Below are 22463 nucleotides of genomic sequence, written 5' to 3'. Positions count from 1 at the left end.
CAATTGCTGTTTTTTTATTTGTTTGGCACATCATCACAGTGGGAGAATGCAGGGAAGTTTAAATGTGCATGAATTTTTACTTTTTTAGATGAATTGTGCCCTGTGACCATATCTCACTGACCACTGAATGAATCAAATAAGAAGCACTATGTCAGTACAAGGTTGCTTACAACTTACAAACTCACGTATTAACATGTGACTGTTTGACCAGCCGCATTGGTGGCCTGTTACCAACTTGCAGGGGCGCTTGCTCAGATGATGAACAGGAGTAAGGGAAGCAGTAGCTGAAGGAATGGTTCACCAATTATTGTACTCAGGAATTTGAATCTCAAAGGGCCTGTTTATGTATTTTCTTTGATGGTTCAACAACAACATGTAACCCTCTGCCCACCTCCCTGATTTCCAAGCCTCTGTTTCAAGGTGCCAAAGACATGTTTCACAATGGCTCAGCTGGATGGATATATTGATTTACCATATATCTTCTGGCTCCTGATTGTGTGTCACAAGCCCAAAAGCCATCCTGGAATCATTTTAGCCCTTCGAGTAAGTCTGGCTCTATTGACTACGATCAGCCGTGGGAGCTGTTAGATAAACAGTTAGTATACAAGATTTTAATCATGTGATCACTGGCTACGTAGACATTGATGGAATCACAACCATTACTATTCATGAATGGTGCTGTGTTCATGTTGGTGGGATGATAACCACATACTGCCTCATAGGGTTCTTTCTTGCTCTCCGTTGCTTTCTATAGAAAATCCTGGCTCTCTCAAACAATGCAACTGTTAATTTGCTTGATTTGGTTTTTGACTGAAGATTGTAAAATGGAAAGGGTTCTTGTGCATTTGCCTGGAAGGCACCTGTCATGTAACAGCTCAAAGCAGCTGTATCCTTGAGAAGCACTGACAAAGTTGGCTCTGTGTGGCAAATTGGCCCCTTAGTCTGGCTGCAGGAGTGTGAGGTGTGAAGAGTTCAGTGATTGTTTTCTTTGGGAATTCAGGTTGTTGCTGACAAACTTCTTCAGACAGCTTCAGGTAAGTGATCCTGGTCCTATACACATGAGCATCAGAACATGGATGAATCTGAATGGAGCATCGAAGATACAAAATCACCAGCCTTTTGTGCTTCTTCTGATCCTCTTCCTTTTCAAAATCAGAAAATGCAAGAGTAGGAATATTAATTCAAAGGTTAATGCTCCCTAACAGCTGCAGCTTTACAAACAGCCAAATAAAACATGGTATAGCTTTAAGTAGCTGATAGAAAGGTGCCAATAATTTTGAAACTTATTTGTCCAACAAAACAAAACCAATACAGAAATAATAATTTGCAAAGAGCTACAGCAAACAGCAACTTTTCTTTCCCAAGAATAAACAAATTAAAGGAAGGCACATCTGTTGCAGCACATCGTACCAAATGCTCCGCCTGTAGACATTTGTTCACACCTCCTGATGCCATTATGAGGAGGACCCTTCATTCACAAAACTGCTGACTGAGAAGTGCTTCAGGGTCACACTTTGGTGCACTGTACTTTTCCATTGCCCAGGAGATCTCGTGCCTTTGCAGACACCAATACGGGGAACCAGTACTTTACATCTGCGTTTCTGAGGCCTGTCATTAACTTATTCTTTAGTTGAAGAACCTAGTGCAGCCTTATTTGTGTCTATTGCCTTAAAATCAGAGGGGTTGTGATCCCAGTTGTTGGGCGAGGCCAGATTGCAGCCCACTGAAAGAACTGAATATGTTTGAAGCCATTTTGTTTTAACTCTCTTACTCAAAATGAAACATGGAAAACTTTGGGGAGGGGGGGCAGTGGGATTCTCTGGGTCCTTAGCTAGCAGCGGGATTTGTAACAGCCCGGAGAGCCCAGGCGTCAGGCAAGAAACGGGTTTCACGCCGGGCGTCAAACCCGTTGCGAGTCTCCCTGGCCCCTCCTGCCGTCCCCTACAAATTCCACCCAGATTATGATTATCTCATCCAATGCTGTGCTATACCATGAATCAATCTGGCCATCCATTGCTGCAGGTGAACTCCATGTGCCCCAGCTTCTTTGCTAGGGTGACTCCTCTTTCCTGCAGGATTGGGCTGGAGATGGGAACGTTCTCTGCTTGTGCTGCCTTTAATGACGTTAGCAGAACTTCCTGAACATCAGAATAGGCAGCCATTTTCATCCTCTTCTTGCTGGGGGCAATGCCTACTTGTCGAACTGTTCCAAGATGTTAGCCTTGTGTTCCATAATGGGAGAAAAACTCAATGGTGAAATTTTCCACTCCTTTGTAATGTCCCTTTTCCACGTCGCACCAGTTTTCCACTTTCCATATCAACTTCACCTTATCTCCAATAGACTACTAATTTTCTCACAGTTTTAACCATTCTCACAGCTTTGGCACATCTTTTCACAGGGAGATTTTGATGTCAAATGATGGTTTATCCAATGCTCTATGATTTCAATATTTTCTGTAGTCTAACTCTGATCTGATTGGTGAGCGCAGTCTTACATCAAGCCTAGACAGGTTTGGCAAATTTGAAGTAACCGGTGCCAAATTTTGATTTATCATGGGCATTGTCCTATGGAATTTGATTTTCTCCTGGCAGGAATGGTTAATAACTTCCACACAACCGGAATTTTGTGACATCCGAGTTTGACTCATTGCAATATCTCTGGACTGAAAATATGCTGGCTTGAATTTACAAATGTCCCACATTTTCAACTTAGGCTGAGACCTGAGCTATAGAAAGGAAGTGTTCTGATTCTGGGAAGTTTCTGAGTTTCTCTTTAAACATAGGAGATAAATCTATTATATGGAAAATCTAACCAAACAGAAAAAGCATGAGTATTCCATATTAAGCTGAAATTCTGCAGATCATGGGATAAAGATACATCTGTTTTGCATTAAGAGACCAAAACAGAACACAGAGGAAACATATTGAAATAATGGATGAGAGTGTGTGTGATATACCAGTGGTGATTCAATCTAGATTCAATCTACTTTCAAATAATGCTGGGCCCCAGATCCCTATTGTTCTTTCTTCATTCCTTTGTAGCTTCTCACATGTTTACCTTCACAATTCATATTTACTGTTCAACACCAAAAACAACCATCAAGAGACAACATCAATGGAAGTATTCAACTGAGTAGGCTGTCTGCAGATATTTTAATCCACCAACAAAAATGTTAACCATAGAGCCTGCCAGCATTTAAAGAGGCAAATTCTTCACACTTAGAAAACGTGAAACTGGCATAGCCCACCACATCATTTCACTGCTTTTCTAAGGTTGCATTTTTCATACTGGCAATCAGTAGCAAAATCATTCCCCATGTTGGCTCCTCTGTTCCAGATTAAACAAGGCGTTATTCTATTGAAACAGGTCAGACGTCAGACTTGAAAAAGCTTCCCCAACCTCAGCTCCTTTCAGTTGAATGTAAATTGTCCATAAAGCAACTTGTTTTTACTGCTTTGCTCAGTGGTAGATTTTTGAGATCTTAGCTAAAGGAAGCGAGTTTCAGTCAATGGCGCCACTCACCATGACAGCACCCAAAGTGAATATATGGAGAATTATGGATATTCTTCTCATGGCACAAGCTGTTGCTGCTCACACTGCTCGCTAGGCAGACATACTTGACAAACATGTCAAACTCCTTGTTGATATTTCCCATGTAAAATGAGAAATAGAAAACGCATGGTAAAGCACGGCAGGTCAGTCAGCGTCTGACAGAGATGCTTCCAGCTATGATGGAAATATCCACTGAAACAGCAATCTCTATGTTGTTACTGCATTTACATAATTTTAATTTTATTTCTAACTCTAACACAAATGGCCCTAATCAGATTGAGAGAAGGGAAGTTGCTGTGCCATGCAGCCCAAAATGTGCATCAGTGGGTTGAAGGATATTCAAATGGAAACATAACCAGCAAGGGTTCAAATTTAAGAGCAACCAAAATCTGATTAAAATTATACTACACTGGCCTGAATGATACAACATGCATGAATAAGCACATCTGGAAAATTATGGCTCAAACTGAATCATAAACTGCTGAGTATCCAGCGGTTAGGTGATGTTGTTAGGGGCTGTTAATCTGATAAAACCATTTTGTTCCTGTTGGTCACAGCAGCTGTTTAATTTGTCTTCATTAGCAATCTTATAACAGGATAAACAAGCAGTAAAAACATTTATCTGATTGGTAAGTTATAGATTTTACTGACAGTTTAAAATAGAACCAAAAAAAAGCATATTTAAAACGTGAGGCGTGCGCATCTTGTGTACTGCTTTGTCTCTTAAAACAACTAGAGAATCTCCAATGGCATTGCTCTCAACATAAATCTGAAAATAGGAGCAATATATTGTTACCATCAATGTGAATTATTTCTGCTATTAACGTTGCAACTGTATTGAAGTGGCGCTGTCACTTTAAGGCGACAAAGTCTACTATGGAACTTTTAAAGTGAATTAGAGACGATCGGTTCTAGATACATGGTTCCTTTGCAAGGTTTTTTTAAAAATAGACATGACTAGACTTTTATTTTAAAGATGGGTTTTGTACTTGCAAACTGGATTTCAAGGAGACAGATTTTGGGAGTTGGGAAAGTTCCTGACCCCACAAACCCGTCTCCGTTAAAGATGCCCACAACTGCCCTTTTGTTGGGTAGATGGGGCACCATGGATTCAGACCAGCTGCCTGCACAGGCACGAGGCAACAAAGGAATCGCTTGTGGAAACATGGGCTGAGCCATAACCATGATGGTCAGGCCTCAAGCCTTCATCCTCCCCCATAACCCATCCATGCACCTTCAATCTCATCCCCCCATGTCCTCCAAGCCTACATTCACCCTCATGCCCTGATATATCTCCCATGTCCTCTTCATGACACCTCATATTTTCCATGCCCCCTTACACATGCCATGCATGTCGCCAATCCCACCTCCATGCACTTTCATGTCCCCCATGTCCCATGCACACTTTATACCTACACTTCCACTATTCACTATGCACAGAACCAATGAATAATGAGCACCTTTGGCAAGTCTTTGAAGTGATTATGAAACTGACAATAAGCAAGGGAGCTTTGAAAAACTACTCTGAAAATCTACTCTGAAAATTACTGCACAGCTTACAACTTCAAAGAAAAGTAGCAATCAAACTGAGCTATTCATATGAGTGGCAGGGTGGTACAGTGCTACCTCATGGCACTGAGGACCCACATTCTCTCCATGTTTGCGTGAGTCACCCCCACCACCCAAAAGATGTGCGGCATAGGTGGATTGGCCACGCTAAATTGCCCCTTAATTGGGAAAAAAAGAATTGGGCACTTAAAATTATTTTTTTTTAAAAAAGAGCCATTCATAGGGTGGCACGGTGGCACAGAGGTTAGTATTGCTGCCTTACAGTGCCAGTAACCCGGGTTCAATTCTGGCCTCGGGTGACTGTGAAGTTTGTACCTTCTCCCAGTGTCTGGGTGAGGTACCTTGGGGTGATCTGGTTTCCTCCCACAGTCCAATGATGTGCAGGTTAGGTGGATTGGCCATGGTAAATTGTCCTTTAGTTTCCAAAACGTTAGGTGGGGTTATTGGGCTTCGGCATAGGGTGGAAGTATGGGCTGAATTAGGGTGCTCTTTCCAAAGGCCGGTGCAGACTCGATGGGCCAAACGACCTCCTTCTGCACTGTAAATTCTACGATTCTAGTTCACACCGCTTAATCTGTGTATTAGGCATTAGAAAGCTCTTCAAAGAAGATCTGAATTATTACAATGTGATAAATGTCATCAATCCCTTTCTGCAGCTGTTCCAATAAACCCCACTCTGAAAGCTAAATGAGTAACCATTCTGAAGCTCAGTAAAGAATTTATAATGAGACCATCTGGCAAATGTATCAACAGCAGTTAGAACAGAACGTTCCCGAGGATGGCATGTTGGCACAATGGTTAGCGCTGCTGCCTCACGGCACCAAGGACCCAGGTTCGGTCCCAGCCCTGGTACTGTCCATGTGGAGTTTGCACATTCTTCCTGTGTCTGCGTGGGTCTCATCCCCACAGCCCAAACATGTGCAGGGTGGGTGAATTAGCCATGCTAAAGCCCCTTAATTGGAATTTTTTTAACTTAAAAAAAGAACAAAATGTTCCCTCCTCAACCTCTTTAATTCTCTCTCTCTCTTCTTAAAACCATGCTATTTGAATAGTCTGTCCTAATACCACTTTATGTGGCTTGGTGTCCTTGAATTTCTGCTTATTTGACAGTAATTGATCTGTCTGAGATCAATCTATCTGTCAATGGGGAATGACATTCTGGGCTCTGTTTCGTTGTGTTTTTGGGGTCTAGATGGAATTCTTCGGGGTTTTCGAACATAGAAGTTTGCCAAATAAGCAATATTGAAGATTGCAGTTTGTTGAAACTATCATCATTTATTTACAGCTCTATATACATCTTAGGAACTTTGGAGGAGGTTGGACTTCTCCTCCTCCAGATCTCAGTTATTAGTAAATGCGTCATTACGTCAACATCAGGTGCGTCTGATGTTAACCCGACTCAACAGGCTTCGCTAATGATGCCTGATGGCTAATGTGTCGTGGCATGCAGGCATAATTTTTCTGCACTGGGTAGAACTGACAGGATTTCTGCAGAGGCAGCCATTCTATACAGCCAGCTTTCATCTGTGACATCAAGACAGGAGGAAGGGAAGAATGGAGGTGGCACTTGCTCTTCATTCTCAGAATTTTGGAACCTGGCCAGAAAGGGGAAAATACCGGTCAGAAGCAGGTGCTGTCCAAATTCCATGCTCTCACTGCCCTGTCTTAATCTGAAGCAGGCTGCAATTCTAAGATAGCATTTGTGAAAAAAAATCTTTGTAGAGATGCCCATTAAAACATCAAAATGATGTATTAAAGTATTCACTGAACGAACTTTAGCAATCAGAGAGCAGTTTTAAGGCTCTCACCCCTTGGATATTTGTGATTATCCAGATTCTCTCAGGATGTGAGGTAAATTAAGGAAAATCTATGGCAGTGTAAAAAAAAGCACATAAACTGCAGGAAGAAGCAGCACAATGGGTTAAGTAGCTTTGCCTTCTTTCATACTGGAAGTTTGGTTGTCAGCTCCACTCTTGCTCAGTTATCAATAATCTCAGCACCATGCTACCGGCATGGGTTAAATAGAAACTCTGCATTGTTGAATTCAAATGGGACTACTTTGGCAGCAACTGCCACAATGATAGTTATCCTTTGCCTGTTAATGCCATCACATGTTAGAAATAGAAAGTAGAAAGAAAATGCACAAAGCATGTCGATACAATCTACTGAAGAGTCTTAACATTGCACACTGGGATTATAGTTTGCAAGTGCTCCCGTGCCTTGTTTGAAATTCAGCTATTTTAGTAGAGGCTTAATACATGTATTTTATGAGAGAGGAATTTCAGATGAATGTGTTTAGTGCTCTTCCTTCATCATCCAACAGCTTCATGTCAATGCGAGTGATAAATCACTGCATTCAAAAATAGCAAGGAATAAGGATTATTATGAGAAAGAAGATACAAACCTTGTTAAAAATGATCACTGATTTTATTCATTAAGTATGTAACTTTTCACAGTGGGCATATTCTCATGCCCAGCAGTTCATCCCATGCATAAACAGCCTTCATCTGGTAAAAGATTAATTGCTCATCCCTCCACCTGACAAGAACCTTGTGCAGTTGGAGTTAGCACCACAGGATGAATCATGTTGGCAGGATAAGTAGCAACAGATAAATTAGAACACATTGGTCTAGCTTTGAGTCTATGATGTGTCATGTTCCATCCGGAACAATGACAGTTTAATTTGCACTCTTTTTGCCATTTTCAGGCCCCTCACACGGTCACTTTGGATTGTCGGCTAACTAATTTCAACACATTGCTTACTGAAACACGGCACCACATGAAATACTGGCACAGGTAACATGTACATACGTTTTAGAATGCTGACAACTTAAATGAATTAGCAATGAAAATTCTGCTCCCACCTCACTTTTTCCAGAGGACAATGTGATGTATAAATTGCATACATCTATATTTGTCACAGCGATAGTTTATATTGCTTATTACCAACATTTTTGAAAACGTATAAACTTGTTATGTGACTCAGCAGTGTGTAAATATTAAAAATGGGAAATTCACCAGTTCTAAGCTGTTCACACAGATGTGAGAGCCAGTAATTTATCCCTTTAATACAGATCTCTGAGAGAACTCTTTGCATCTTCACAACAACTTGACATGATGCAAGGAACAAATTTTACTTTAGAAGTACGCAAAAGTGTAGTACAATGCAAACTGATTTATGCACAGATCTGTTGCTCTTACAAAAATTGCCTGATGCTTTTTACCACGTACAATTGGGTTGAAAGTCTCTTTAATTAACACAGGCAACCTAAATGAAGCTAACTTGACCGTGTGAACCCAGTCAACTGAGAATCCTGGAAAGGGGGTTATTTGTGTGCTCGGAGGGACGCTTGCACCAATCATGCTCTTACAGGGGTTCCTGCCCCACAAGAGCAGAAAGATATTTGAGCAGCACATTGCTGCTCCACCAAGGGAAGACAGAAGCTGGTAAGGTCTGCGCCTAAAGCAGAAAACAAAATCAAAGTTGCGGTTGCTCTAATGCCACCGTGCTGCTTTTCCGATGGTAGCTGATAACTCGGAGTTTGAATACTGTTGGAATTTGTTGAGCCCAATTACTGCATCAACGTAACACATGCGGCGGGATACTCTGTCCCGTCGTGCCACATTTCTACCTCACCCCGCCATCGGGATGCTCCGTTACGACGGCCGGTCAATGGGGTTTCCCATTGTGGGGCAGCCCCACATGCTACCAGCAAAACGGAGCATCATGCCGGCGGAGAACCTTGCCCACGATCATATACTGGGCAAGGCTAGCAGAATTACCAGTTAATCCAGTAGTACAAAACACCAAAAGCCACAACAGGCAGGGTAAAAGCATGTATGATCTCTGGGACACAAGGAAGAGCAGAAACCTGTCACACACTTGATTAAACTAATTCTGCCTCCGAAACAGCCCAAGAATATTTAGGTTCCTATCTCCTTGGAATTGTGATAGTCTGACTACACCAAATAAATATACAATGGAAGAGATACAGAAATATTCTTCAAATTCTACTGATGACATTGTGAAGCTCCATAACATAAAATGAATAATGCGTGAACAAAAATAATTTCTTGTATTTTTTGTATACCTGAAAAGACTTAATATGGTTTTCAAGTATTCATGCTATAATTACTAATTTATTTAGACTGAATACAAATGTCATCAAATTACAGTTTTTTTTAAATTTCAAAACTTTATTTTTCTATTACCTTAGTTTTAATGTGAGGAAACCTATCACAACTGGGGGCGGTGACACAGTGATATTGTCGTCCAGATACCCATGGCAAGATCTGGGTCAAATTCAAATTTCACCGTCTGTCACGGTGGGATCTGAGCTCCACAAAAATCTGGAACTAACAGTCTAATGATGCCCATGGAGCCACTGTCGATTCACGTAAAAAACATCTGGTTCGCTAATGTCCTTCAGGAGAAGGAAATCGACCACCCTTACCTCGTTTGGCCTACATGTGACACCAGATCCACAGCAATATGACTGACTCTCAATGTTCACTGAAATGGAGGGCAGTTAGGAATTGGCAATAAATGCTGGCCTAGCCAGTGATGCCCATATCCCGTAAATTAATGAAAAACATTAAGACTGTGATTAGGCAAATTATTTACCTCAGAGGGTCCTTTGTTAAGTAATGGGTTAAGAGACATTCCAATTAGTTGTCTCATTTATGTTAAGTATCCAATAATTGACACTGATATGTAAAGGGGCTTCAGGTGGCCTTTGTGTTAGGTGATGCGAAGATATAGTTTTGTGCAGAGTCTGTCAAAGGGAAATAAAGGTATTTGTAAAAAGGAGTAGTACCTTTGGCTCTTTATACAACAGCAGCTAAACATCTAACAAATGGTAGCAGAGGATGGTTGCTGTGCAAATGGGAAGGGTTGAAAGATACAACTTTTCCTGACCAAACCAAGGAGTGAGTGAGAAAAAAACCCCAAAGATGTATGGCTGAACCTAGGATAAAGATGGCCGGATATGACTATCCCTCCTTATTTTCTGAAAGGGGATTGTCCGACCAATGGAGAAGTGCAGTAGTTACGTGGCCTTGGGAAAGTGAAAACAAGGTATGGAATTGGCTCTTTCTCTACCTTATGACAGTAAAATCCGGAGCAAAGTGTTTTCTGAGCTGGAATTGGAAGAGTTAGACTCAGAAGAACGTCTGCAGACCCTATTATGTTGCATGGATAAGATTTATAAGAAGGATGACTTGTGAAGTGCGTATGAAGCATGGTCGGATTTTGATAGGTTCCGGAAAGTAGAGGATTTCTCCATTGAAGACTATATAATGGAATTTGGCAGACTATATAAAACGCTGCAGAAACACAACCTGGAATTTCCACAGTCTGTGTTGGCCTTTAAATTACTTGACTGTGCTAGAGTGAGCAACATGAATAGGCTCCTTGTTTTGACAGGAGTTCAGTTTGCGGATAAGGATATCTTATTCGATCAGATGACAGAAGCTTTAAGAAGGTTTCTGGGGAAACATTCCGATGGCACTGGTGACCCAACTTGGTCAGCCTGCAATAAAGCAGAATATGGAAGATACACTACTAACAGGATGGCGAAATAGCACAGCTCCAAACAGGCTCTAAGACTATAGAAGGAGATCGAGACCCGGAAATTATGAAGACAGAAACCTAGTTAGAACCTACAACAGGAAGTTGAACCCCAGAAATGCCCGGGGTATGATAAATCGATGTTTTTGATGTGACTCTCAATGCCATTATGCTTTCAACTGTCCAACATGTTATAATGGAGTGTTTGAAGTGACACATGACATGGAAGAGTGAGAAGAGGAGAAAGATAGTGACCAGAAAGAAGGCACTGTCCTATTAACAAGCAGTTTTACTCCGGAAATGAGGGTGTTGGTTGCAGAATCCTTCAATTGTGCTGTATTGGACAGTGGCTGCACATCTACGGTGTGGAATTGACTGATTAAAATGTTATCTGGACTCCTTGAATGTTTAAAATCGTAACAAGGTTAAGGAATTTGAAAGTTCCACACGTTTCAGGTTTGGGGGTGATAATACTCTGAAGTCGCTGAAAAGAGTGGTGATCCCTTGCAACATTACCGGAGTGAATCATTTCATTTGCACGGATGTTGTATTAAGTGAGATACCTTTGCTTCTGAGCACACCGTCGATGAAGAAAGCAGACATGGAACTGGATATGGGACTGGATAAAGCAACAGTTTTTGGAAAGACGATGGACTTATAATTTACACAGTTGGGACACCATTATATTCCATTGCTGACAAATAATATTTCAAGTAGAGTTGTTAAGGATGTGTTACTGGGAGTTGAAAATGGGACTGTAGCTGATAAAAAGCTTGTTGTATTAAAACTGCAAAGGCAATTTGCGCATCCGTCTCCTTGGAGGTTAAAAAAATTATTAAAGGATGCAGGGTAAGGGATGAAGACTATACTAAACTGATAGAGCAGATTAGTGATTGCTGTGAAGTTTGTAGAAGTACAGAAGTACAGAATCCTACCTTTGGCCAGGGATTGTAACAACATTGTGGCCATGGACTTTAAGATCTGGGATAAAGCCAATAATATATTTATTTTGCATTTTGTAGATTTTGCAACCAGATTTAGTCAATCAATGATTGTACGAAGTAAAGAAAAGAGAGTAATTCTGGATCAAATCGTAGAAAAAATGGATAGGGACAGGAGTGGGCCACCTGGCAAAATTCCATACGGACAATGGGGGAGAATTTGCTAATGATGAGTTCAGGGATATGTGTGAAAACGTGAATATCATAGTTATGAATACGACTGCAGAAAGCCCATTTAGTAGTATCCATGCTTTAATCGCTGACATGCTCTGGAAAATGTTGGCAGATAGACCGAATTGCAGGCTAAATTCAGCTTTAGCATGGGCGGTACATGCAAATAATTCATTGCAGGTTGGGGGCTATAGTCCCTATCAATTAATGTTTGGTAGAAATCCTAAAATTCCATCCATTTTGGATGACCAGCCTCCAACTTGGGAAGGGACTACAATTAGCTCTGCCTTTGCAAAACATTCAAATGCATTGCATAGCAGTAGAAAAGCCTTTTTGGAAGCAGAAGTCTCTGAAAGAATTCGCAGAGCTTTAAGACATAATGTACAGCCATCAAATACGTTTTTCAGCAAGGAGGCATAGTATAAGAGAGAGAATTTTAATGAAAGGAAAGGCCCAGGGAAGATCATAGACATAGATGGCAAAACAATTATTTTGCAGCATGGCAATCAAACTGTTAGGATACATTCATCAAGGATAATGCGTACAGACTACAAATTTTCAAATTTAGATAGAGCAGACAGACATGACGAGGAACCATGGTCATCTGGTACGCAAGTGTTACACAACTATAAGGACCAGTTAACTGATATAAACAGGGTTTCTGTCGAGGAACACAACACGTCTGATGAATTAGTACCGGCCATTTTTGCAAAAGGGCAACTGCCAAAAGTTGGCACAAAAGTGACATACTTGCCTGAAAGATCTAGTCAATGGAATGATGCAACTGTTATTAGTAGAGCAGGGAAGGCCACTGGAAAGTATAAACATTGGTTGAATGTACAGCATTCAGGGAAAGGAGTCAAGACAATGGACTGGGAAAACGAAGTTCAAAAATGGAGGGCACAGAAACGCAGTGCCAGTTCTGATAGTACATCGGCTAGTGAACAGGTCCACAGGAAAAGGTCGAGAACTATTGAAAGGACATCCCACAGCAGAAGGGAAAGATTAAGCAGTAGCAGTTCAGAACGAGATACCAGGCGGGAGAGGGGATGTAGATAGATAGATAGATAGATAGATAGAGAAATACAGCACAGAACAGGCCCTTCGGCCCACGATGTTGTGCTGAACTTTTGTCCTAGGTTAATCATAGATCATAGAATTTTGACACTAAGGGCAATTTATCATGGCCAATCCACCCAACCCGCACATCTTTGGACTGTGGAAGGAAACCGGAGCACCCAGAGGAAACCCACGCACACATGGGGAGGATGTGCAGACTCCACACAGACAGTGACCCAAGCCGAAATCAAACCTGGGACCCTGGAGCTGTGAAGCAATTGTGCTATCCACAATGCTACCGTGCTGCCCTTAAGAACAAATTAATCTACACTCCATTATTCTACCATAATCCATGTACCTACCCAATAGCCGCTTGAAGGTCCCTAACGTTTCCGACTCAACTACTTCCACAGGCAGTGCATTCCATGCCACCACTACTCTCTGGGTAAAGAACCTACCTTTGACATCCCCCCTATGTCTTCCACCATTCACCTTAAATTTATGTCCCCTTGTAATGGTTTGTTCCACCCGGGGAAAAAGTCTCTGACTGTCTACTCTATCTATTCCCCTGATCATCTTATAAACTTCTGTCAAGTCGCCCCTCATCCTTCTCCGTTCTAATGAGAAAAGGCCTAGCACCCTCAACCTTTCCTCGTAAGACCTACTCTCCATTCCAGGCAACATCCTGGTAAATCTCCTTTGCACCTTTTCCAAAGCTTCCCTAAAATGAGGTGACCAGAACTGCACACAGTACTCCAAATGTGGCCTTACCAAGGTTTTGTACAGATGTGGTTTATCAAGGTCTCAGAACATAAGTAAGACTGCGAAGACTATGAATACTAATAGGAGTAGAAGCCCACATTCACGTGAGATTTTGGTGGCATCCAATAAATTAGATGAAAAAGTTATCAAAGATGCCAAACAGCAAGAACTGCATAGTTGGAGTGAATTTGGGGTATACACGGAAGTACTGGATAGGGGACAAAGAGCTCTATCCCACAGATGGATTTGCACGGAAAAGGTTGTTCCGGATGGAACTTATAAGGCAAATGCCAAGCTTGTGGCAAGGGGATTTGAAGAAACCTTAGAAGATCCGGATTTAAGGGTACATTCACCTCCAGCAGGAAAGATTATTTTAAAGATCTTCTTGGCTCTATTAGCCATAAAGGCATGGGAATGCAAATCTATAGATATAAAAGCTGCCTTCTTGCAGGGGCATCAGCTCCAGAGAGACATTTTTCTCTGTCCTCCAAAAGTGGCAGCTAACACAGAAGGGGTACTCTGGAAGTTGAACAAATGTGTATATGGATTGAATGATGCGTCTAGAGTCTGGTACTTTTCAGTCAGGTCAGTTTTGTTAAAGTTAGGCTGGTGCCAGTTGGAAGCAGATCCGGCAATGTTTTACTGGCACGATAAAGGAAATCTTTCTGGCATCTTTATGCATGTCGATAATTTTTTGTGGGGTGGGACTAGTGATTTTGAAGCTACTGTAATCTCTGGCTTGAGGAAAGAATTCAGTGTTTGAAGTCAGCCTTCCTTGCATTTAAATATATTGGACTGGAAATCAGACGGACTAAGTTAGGGGCAATTTTACGTCAGCAATATTATTTGGAAAGCATCAGCCCAATAGCAATTAGGCGTGGCCGGGTTTCACAAAAAGACACAATGGTTTCAAAGATGGAAAAAGAGCAACTGCAAAGTTTAATTGGGCAACTGAATTGGTTAGGTAGACAGACTAGACCGGACGTGAGTTTTGATGTCTTCTAGTTGAGTACAAAAATGAATGATCCCAAAGTGGAAGACATAATAAGAGCAAATAAAGCGTTGGTCAAACTAAAAATGCAGGAATGTGTTTTGAGGTTCCCGGTTTTAGGTGACCTAAGGCACTTGAAACTCATAGTTTATAGTGATGCGTCCTATGAAAATTTATCAGACGGGGTTTCAAGCGCAGGAGGTTTTATAATTTTCCTTTTGGGGAACAATGGTAAATGTTGCCCCCTTGTGTGGGAAACAAAGAAAATAAGAAGAGTGGTCAAAGGCACTTTGGCAGCTGAGACGTTAAACCTTGTAGAAGCTGTGGATATGGCCTTTTATATATCTCAGATATTGACAGAAATTTTGGGATTAGGGGATTTGGGTAATATGCCTATTGAATGTCACATTGGCAATAAATCCCTGTGGGAAAATGGGCACTCCACAAAAAGTGTCAATGAAAAAAGGTTAAGGATAGACATCGTAAGTTTGAAGCAGATGTTGGACAGAGAGGAAATAGCAAAAATTTAATGGGTTGACAGTAGCTATCATTTATCAGACTATTTTACAAAAAGAGGGGCTAGCTCACAGAAACTTTTGGATATTGTTAATGAAGGACACCTGTTTCTGTAACTGTTTTTTTTTTCCAAAAATGAAAAAAGGGGGGCATAATTGCGTGTGTGTTTTTGAGTTTCTTGTAATTTTGTTTTCACCTAATTTTTTTTTTCTCCAAGGAAGGGGAGACTGTTATGTAATGGGTTAAGAGAAATTCCAATTAGTTGTCTCATTTATGTTAAGTATCCAATAATTGACACTGATACGTAAAGGGGCTTCAGGTGGCCTTTGTGTCAGGTGATATGATGTTAGAATTTTGAGCAGAGTCTGTTGAAGTGAAATAAAGGTGTTGGTGAAAAGGAGCAGAACTTTTGACTCTTTATACAACAGCAGCTAAACGTCTAACATCCTTAGTCTGTGAAATTTTCTTTCCCAGAAAGTCGTGGAGGCCAGGTCACTGAATTTATTCAAGGCTGAGTTAGACAGATTTTTAATAGACAAAGGAGTCAAGGGTTTGGGGGTAGACAGGAAAGTGGAGTTGAGACCACAGCTAAATCTTATCGAATGGCAGAGCAGGCTCATATAGCTAAATGCCCTACACCTGCTCTGAAGTCCAATGTTGCTTTGTTCTAATACTGAAATGTGTCCAAAGTAAGCTACTGAGAAATCCAAAGGGGAACTCATCAATAGCATGTAAATGATAGTGAATTCAATGAACTCAACCTGACATCATATGATCAATGGACTTTACCAGATTGGAACTGCCACAGTGCTAAGTTAGAACTGCCAGGTTGCCACGTTGGAACTGCCTTCCTTGTGTCTGATGACTTAGGGGGCTCCAAAGGCCTCTGAGCCCCATGGCATGACCATCTCACCTGTCTCCACTTGTGGAGATCAGTACTAATCCACAACTGAGTGAGGCGACGCTAATGTGGCCGGTGACTACCGGGAGAATGCGGCCTCAAATGGGCTGCACGTTTACAGATGATTCTAATTGCTCATTTAAATATGATTATCTGGATGACGCCCACCCAGAGGAACCCACACAGACACGGGAAGAATGTGCAAACTTCACACAGATAGTCACCCAAGGACGGAATTGAACCCAGGTCCCTGGAGCTGTGAGGCAACAGTGCTATCCACTGTGCCACCATGCCGCCCACTGTAACTTGCTTGGAACCCTTAAGGAAAACTGTTTTGACACATGCTCTCTATATATATATATAGATAGCCCTGTAATTTTAATATCATTTTGGAAAGTCAGGAAACACCAATGTGTCCCTGTGCCTCCTATCAGCACAATCTGTGTGCCGTCTAAAGCTGGCATCCATTATGACGCAAGGTATTGACAGAATGAAAAACTGAGCCAAATATCCCTTGTATCTTCTGGTCAATTTTCTTTCTAATTTCTGAGTTAATTTTTCTCCTCATTTATTAATCCTATTATTACTCCAAATTTCAAAAGTTCCTACTACTGCACAAATATGGCAGACTTTCATCATAATTACCAGAGTTGAAACCCCAAAGCACTTTATAAATTTTAAACGAACGGGCAGCACAATGGCGCAGTGGTGAGCACTGCTTCCTCATGACGCCGATGACATGGGGTTGTTCCAGGCCCTGGGTAACTGTCCGTGTGGAGTTTGCACATTCTCCCCTGTCTGTGTGGGGCTCACCCCCAGAACCCAAAGATATGCAAGGTAGGTGGATTGGCCACACTAAAATGCCTCTTAATTGGAATATGTTTTTAAATAAAATAAAATTTTGAACAAATCAGACTGCTCCCATTTTAATTACTTTATTTCCCAGAATATTAGTGCTTTTCCTATTGGGAAAACATGAGAATTGTTTTGCGGATGACAATATCACTAATGAATCAAACACTGTATCAATCAAAAAACCCTTCAAGATCCTTAAAACCAATCTCTACTGTTTAATCTACAATACACATCTATTAGGATCTCGAATGAGAACACAACTATTTGCAATTTGAAAACGTGTGGGGAAAGATAACACTGACCAATAGTCATATTAAAACAGACTTTAATTTGAACAGAATTAACCACATTAGCGATAAAGAAATAGTTTTTCAGCTAATAGTTCTTAAATCAAAGAAGGAATTCTAACTTCCGTGCTAACTCTGCCACTAAATATTCCAATTAAGCAAACAAATATAGTTCAAATACCACTTATAAATAAAGTTAACAATTAAGTTTTACTTGCTTTTCTCTGTGCAGAGATCGTGGGGAGAACCTTTCAGGAGCAAACTGAAAACACTTTTTGTCAGACTAAAATCTTATGGCAAACTGCAACTACAGACAGGCCTGGCAATTCCCCTTAATTACATCATCTGTACCCAAAGCATAAATCAATTGCACCCCAGGAACTTCCAAATCAAAACAATATTCCATTAGCCAGATATCTGGAAGCAATTAAGTGCTCCTCAAATTGATCAGCAAAACACTCCCCCTGCAAAATCCAAGGATTTTTACACTTTTACAACACCTTAATCATAGCTTTAGCAGCCACACTGTCTCTATGGATGTTACCCAGGTTTTTGATAACATTACTGCAACAAATATAAAATATAACAATTTCTTACATTCATCACATATCATACTGTTCTTTTAATTTCCTGTCAGATCTTGAATTGGATGAACTGGAATCACAACTTTGCTGTGATTCTGAGTGCGTGCTGCAGCCTGGAATAAGTGCTGTATTATTACTGGTTCAAATATACTACCTTGGATAACCTATTAAAACTATAGCCAACACTTGGTAATCTCCCAAACGGTTTGCTATTGAATCAACAACTGCTCCTTTACAAACTTATCAAACGCCAAATGGATTTTTTTTGGGAAGTAAAACAAATGAGTAAACCAAAACAATATTAAAGGGGCAATGGAATTGAAAATAAAGTGGCTCTAAGATTTGAAAATTGAAGGCCAATGTTACATCAAAATTAAGTGACCGAATTCCAACCCAGCAACACCCTGTTTGTTCAACCAGCAACCAATTCAAAATGACTTGTGGTTACTTACTTGATGAGAAATTGGCTTCAGTGTGAACGGGAGGAGTAGAAGGAAGAAAAGATGGATATCCAACAAAGAAGGAGCGCAAAGAACGTTCGGAGAGAAGAGGGGAACGCTGAGCAGGGATGTTCTCGCAGCTACCAACACTATTGTGAATCTTCAGGTTTAGAGGTTTGTTCTTTTTCTTTGCCCTAGCAGAATGATACAAAGATAACAAATCAGTAAAGACTTATTCATGTGCACAAAAGTAGCCTCAAAATATAATGGAAGACTCACTACTTATAAACAATAATGATACAGAAACAACCAGAGCAGGATAAAAATAGTTCTGCCCCTGTTCAGCTTTGATTAGCCCTTGAATACTTCTCTGGGATTCTACTGCAGGATTGATCACATTTAGTGGGGGGGGGGGGGGGGGTTCTATAGCGCATTGCACTGCTGTCTCACAGCGCTAAGGACCCGGGTCATTGTCCGTGTGGATTTTGCACATTTTCCGTGGGTCTCACCCCCACAACCCAAAGATGTGCAGGGTATGTGGATTACCCATGCTAAAGTGCTCCTTAATTTGAACAAAAAAAAGGATTGGGCACTTGGAATTTAATTTTAAAAAGGATATGTCAAGTTCTAGCACCCACTGCAAATGATTCAACAAATTGAAAATGAAAATATCTTACAAAGTAGTGGATTGACACATTCCAAATCCAAGCAGCTCTTCATTTTCTACAGAGCTAACTATTGGGCCAGTGAAAAATATCAAGGAACACATCAGAAAATTAAAATTTGCCTGCAAGCATCACATCAATCCTTTCTGTTTCGAATGAAGGATTAACAACAGAACTTGAGGTGAGGGACGCCGTCAGTGTCCCTGCTGATTTCATCTGTGGGAAGTGCACCCAACTTCAGCTCCTCAAAAACCGTGTTGGGGAACTGGAGCTGGAGCTGGATGAACTTCGGATCATTCGGGAGGCAGAGGTGGTCATAGATAGAAGCTTCAAGGAGGTCGTTCCGCCAAAGAATAAAGATCGATGAGTGACAGTGAGAGGGGCTGGGGGGAAGCAGTCAGTACAGGGATCCCCTGTGGTCGTTCCCCTTAGTAACAGGTATACCGCTTTGGATACTGTTGGGGGGGGACTTACCAGGGATCAGCCATGGGGTACAGGCCTCTGGCACGGAGTCTGTCCCTGTTGCTCAGAAGGGAAGGGAGGAGAGAAGAAGAACACGAGTCATTGGAGACTCCATAGTTAGGGCGATAGATAGGAGATTCTGTGGGAACGAGAGACTCACGGTTGGCGTGTTGCCTCCCAGGTGCCAGGGTCCGCGATGTCTCGGATCGCGTTTTCGGGATCCTTAAGGGGGAGGGGGAGCAGCCCCAAGTCGTGGTCCACATAGGTACCAACGGCATAGGTAGGAAAAGGGATAGGGATGTCTGGCAGGAATTCAGGGAGCTAGGGTGGAAACTTAGATCCAGGACAAACAGAGTTATTATCTCTGGGTTGTTACCCGTGCCACGTGCTAGCGAGTCGAGGAATAGAGAGAGAGAGCAGTTGAACACGTGACTGCAGGGATGGTGCAGGAGGGAGGGTTTCAGATTCCTGGACAATTGGGCTCATTCTGGGGTAGGTGGGACCTCTACAAACGGGATGGTCTACACCTGGACCAGAGGGGTACTAATATCCTGGGGGGCAAGTTTGCTAATGCTCTTTGGGAGGATTTAAACTAGTTCAGCAGGGGATTGGGAACCTGAATTGTAGCTCCAGTACACAAGAGATTGAGAGTAGTGAGGTCATGAGTAAGGTTTCAAAGTTGCAGGAGTGTACCGGCAGGAAGGAAGGTGGTTTAAAGTGCGTCTACTTCAATGCCAGGAGCATCCGGAATAAGGTGGGTAAACTTGCGGCATGGGTTGGTACCTGGGACTTCGATGTTGTGGCCATTTCAGAGACATGGATAGAGCAGGGAGAGGAATGGTTGTTGCAGGTGCCGGGGTTATGATATTTCAGTAAGCTCAGGGAAGGTGGTTAGAGAGGGGGAGGGGTGGCGTTGTTAGTCAAGGACAGTATTACGGTGGCTGAGAGGACGTTTGATGAGGACTCGAATACTGAGGTAGTATGGGCTGAGTTTAGAAACAGGAAAGGAGAGGTCACCCTGTTAGGGGTTTTCTGTAGGTCTCCGAAAAGTTCCAGAGATGTAGAGGAAAGGATTGCAAAGATGATTCTGGATAGGAGCGAAAGTAACAGGGTAGTTGTTATGGGGGACTTTAACTTTCCAAATATTGACTGAAAACACTATAGTTTGAGTACTTTAGATGGGTCCGTTATTGTCCAATGTGTGCAGGAGGGTTTCCTGATGCAGTATGTAGATAGGCCAACGAGAGGCGAGGCCGTATTGGATTTGGTACTGGGTAATGAACCAGGACAGGTGTCAGATTTGGAGGTAGGTGAGCACTTTGGTGATAGTGACCACAATTCGATTACGTTTACTTTAGTGATGGAAAGTGATAGGTATATACCGCAAGGCAAGAGTCATATCTGGGGGAAAGGCAATTATGATGCGATGAGGCAAGACTTAGGATGCATCGGCTGGAGAGGAAAACTGCAGGGGATGGGCATAATGGAAATGTGGAGCATGTTCAAGGAACAGCTACTGTGTGTCCTTGATAAGTATGTACCTGTTAGGCAGGGAGGAAGTGGTCGAGCGAGGGAACCATGGTTTACTAAAGCAGTTGAAACATTTATCAAGAGGAAGAAGGAGGGTTATGTAATGATGAGACGTGATGGTTCAGTTAGGGCGCTTGAGAGTTACAAGTTAGATAGGAAGGCTCTAAAGGCTCTAAAGGAATTGAGTTTCGGAGCCCTGAGGTCATGTTGCAGTTGTACAAAACTCTGGTGCGGCCGCAGTTGGAGTATTGCGTGCAGTTCTGGTCGCCGAATTATAGGGAGGATGTGGAAGCATGGGAAAGGGTACAGAGGAGATTTACAAGGATGCCTTGTATGGAGGGAAGATCTTAAAAGGAAAGGCTGAGGGACTTGAGGCTGTTTTCATTAGAGAGAAGAAGGTTAAGAGGTGATCTAATTGAGGCATACAAGATGATCAGAAGATTAGATAGGGTGGACATTGAGTGCCTTTTTCCTCGGATGGTGATATCCAGCACGAGGGGACATAGCTTTAAATTGAGGGGAGATAGATATAGGACAGATGCCAGAGGTAGGTTCTTTACTCAGAAAGTAGTAAGGGCGTGGAATGCCCTGCCTGCAACAGTAGTGGACATGCCAAAACTAAACGCATTCAAATGGTCATTGGATAGCCATATGGACGATAAGGGAATAGTGTAGATGGGCTTTAGAGGGGTTTCACAGGTCGGCGCAACATCGAGGGCCGAAGGGCCTGTACTGCGCTGTAATGTTCTATGTTCTATGTTCTTGCCCCCATCCCCCAATTTCAAAAGGTTACTTGAAATCCACCTTTGTCAGTCACTTACTTCCCTTACCTGTTCTCAGGCCATGTTTGCCTCTGTGAAGAATCATGGAATGTTCCATGAGGTTATAGGTGACATTTAAGCACATGTAGTTATTATTTGTGAGGCCAATCAGTATAGTTAGTGCTGATAGTCCATGACAGCGATCTCCCCTTATTATTTTATGTCTTGGAAGGAATACAACTGTTAGAAAATTTAGCGAACCATTTTTCTATGGTTACATTAGCAGGCACAGTTAGATGATCTTTATTTTTTTGCTGGCGCGAGTTTTGTAAATAATGGCCCCAATATTTGTTTGGAGCCAGGAAGAGAAACAGTACCATTTTAAATCTTAAATTTTACCTTGAAGAAAAATGCTCAGCTTAGTGCAAATGGCCTTAAAGGTGGTCACTGTAAAATGTTCTCAGTCAAAATTACCTCACCTTACATCTCAGCTAGTTACCCAGTAGTTATCCAGTAATTAACTGTGCCACGTGCCAGTGAGGTTAGAAATAGAAGGATAGTGCAGCTAAATATGTGGCTAAATTGGTGGTGTAGGAGGGAGGGTTTCAGATTTCTGGACCCCTGGAATCTCTTACGGGCAAGTGTGACTTGTCCAAGAAGGACGGGTTGCATCTAAACTGGAGGGGCACCAACATCCTGGCTGTATGGTTTGATAGAGTCACTCAGGAGGACTTAAACTAGTATGGCGGGGGATGGGAACCAGAGTGTTAGCTTAGAAGGTGTAATA

General features: G+C 41.9%; 1 protein-coding gene across 1 annotated transcript in view; it reads right to left on the bottom strand.

Moving 5' to 3' along the window:
- The window catches only part of ksr2 (kinase suppressor of ras 2), a 592582-nt gene that overhangs the window by 246859 nt on the left and 323260 nt on the right, over positions 1–22463 (bottom strand). Inside the window, 1 exon segment of the mRNA XM_038791136.1 lies at positions 18271–18452. Within this exon segment, the coding sequence (XP_038647064.1) occupies positions 18271–18452 (182 nt within the window).

The sequence above is a fragment of the Scyliorhinus canicula genome, chromosome 1 (genome assembly GCF_902713615.1).
Source record: "Scyliorhinus canicula chromosome 1, sScyCan1.1, whole genome shotgun sequence".
Taxonomy (NCBI): domain Eukaryota; kingdom Metazoa; phylum Chordata; class Chondrichthyes; order Carcharhiniformes; family Scyliorhinidae; genus Scyliorhinus; species Scyliorhinus canicula.
Note: the sequence above shows the minus strand (reverse complement) of the source record. Positions and strands in the feature narration are given on the sequence as shown.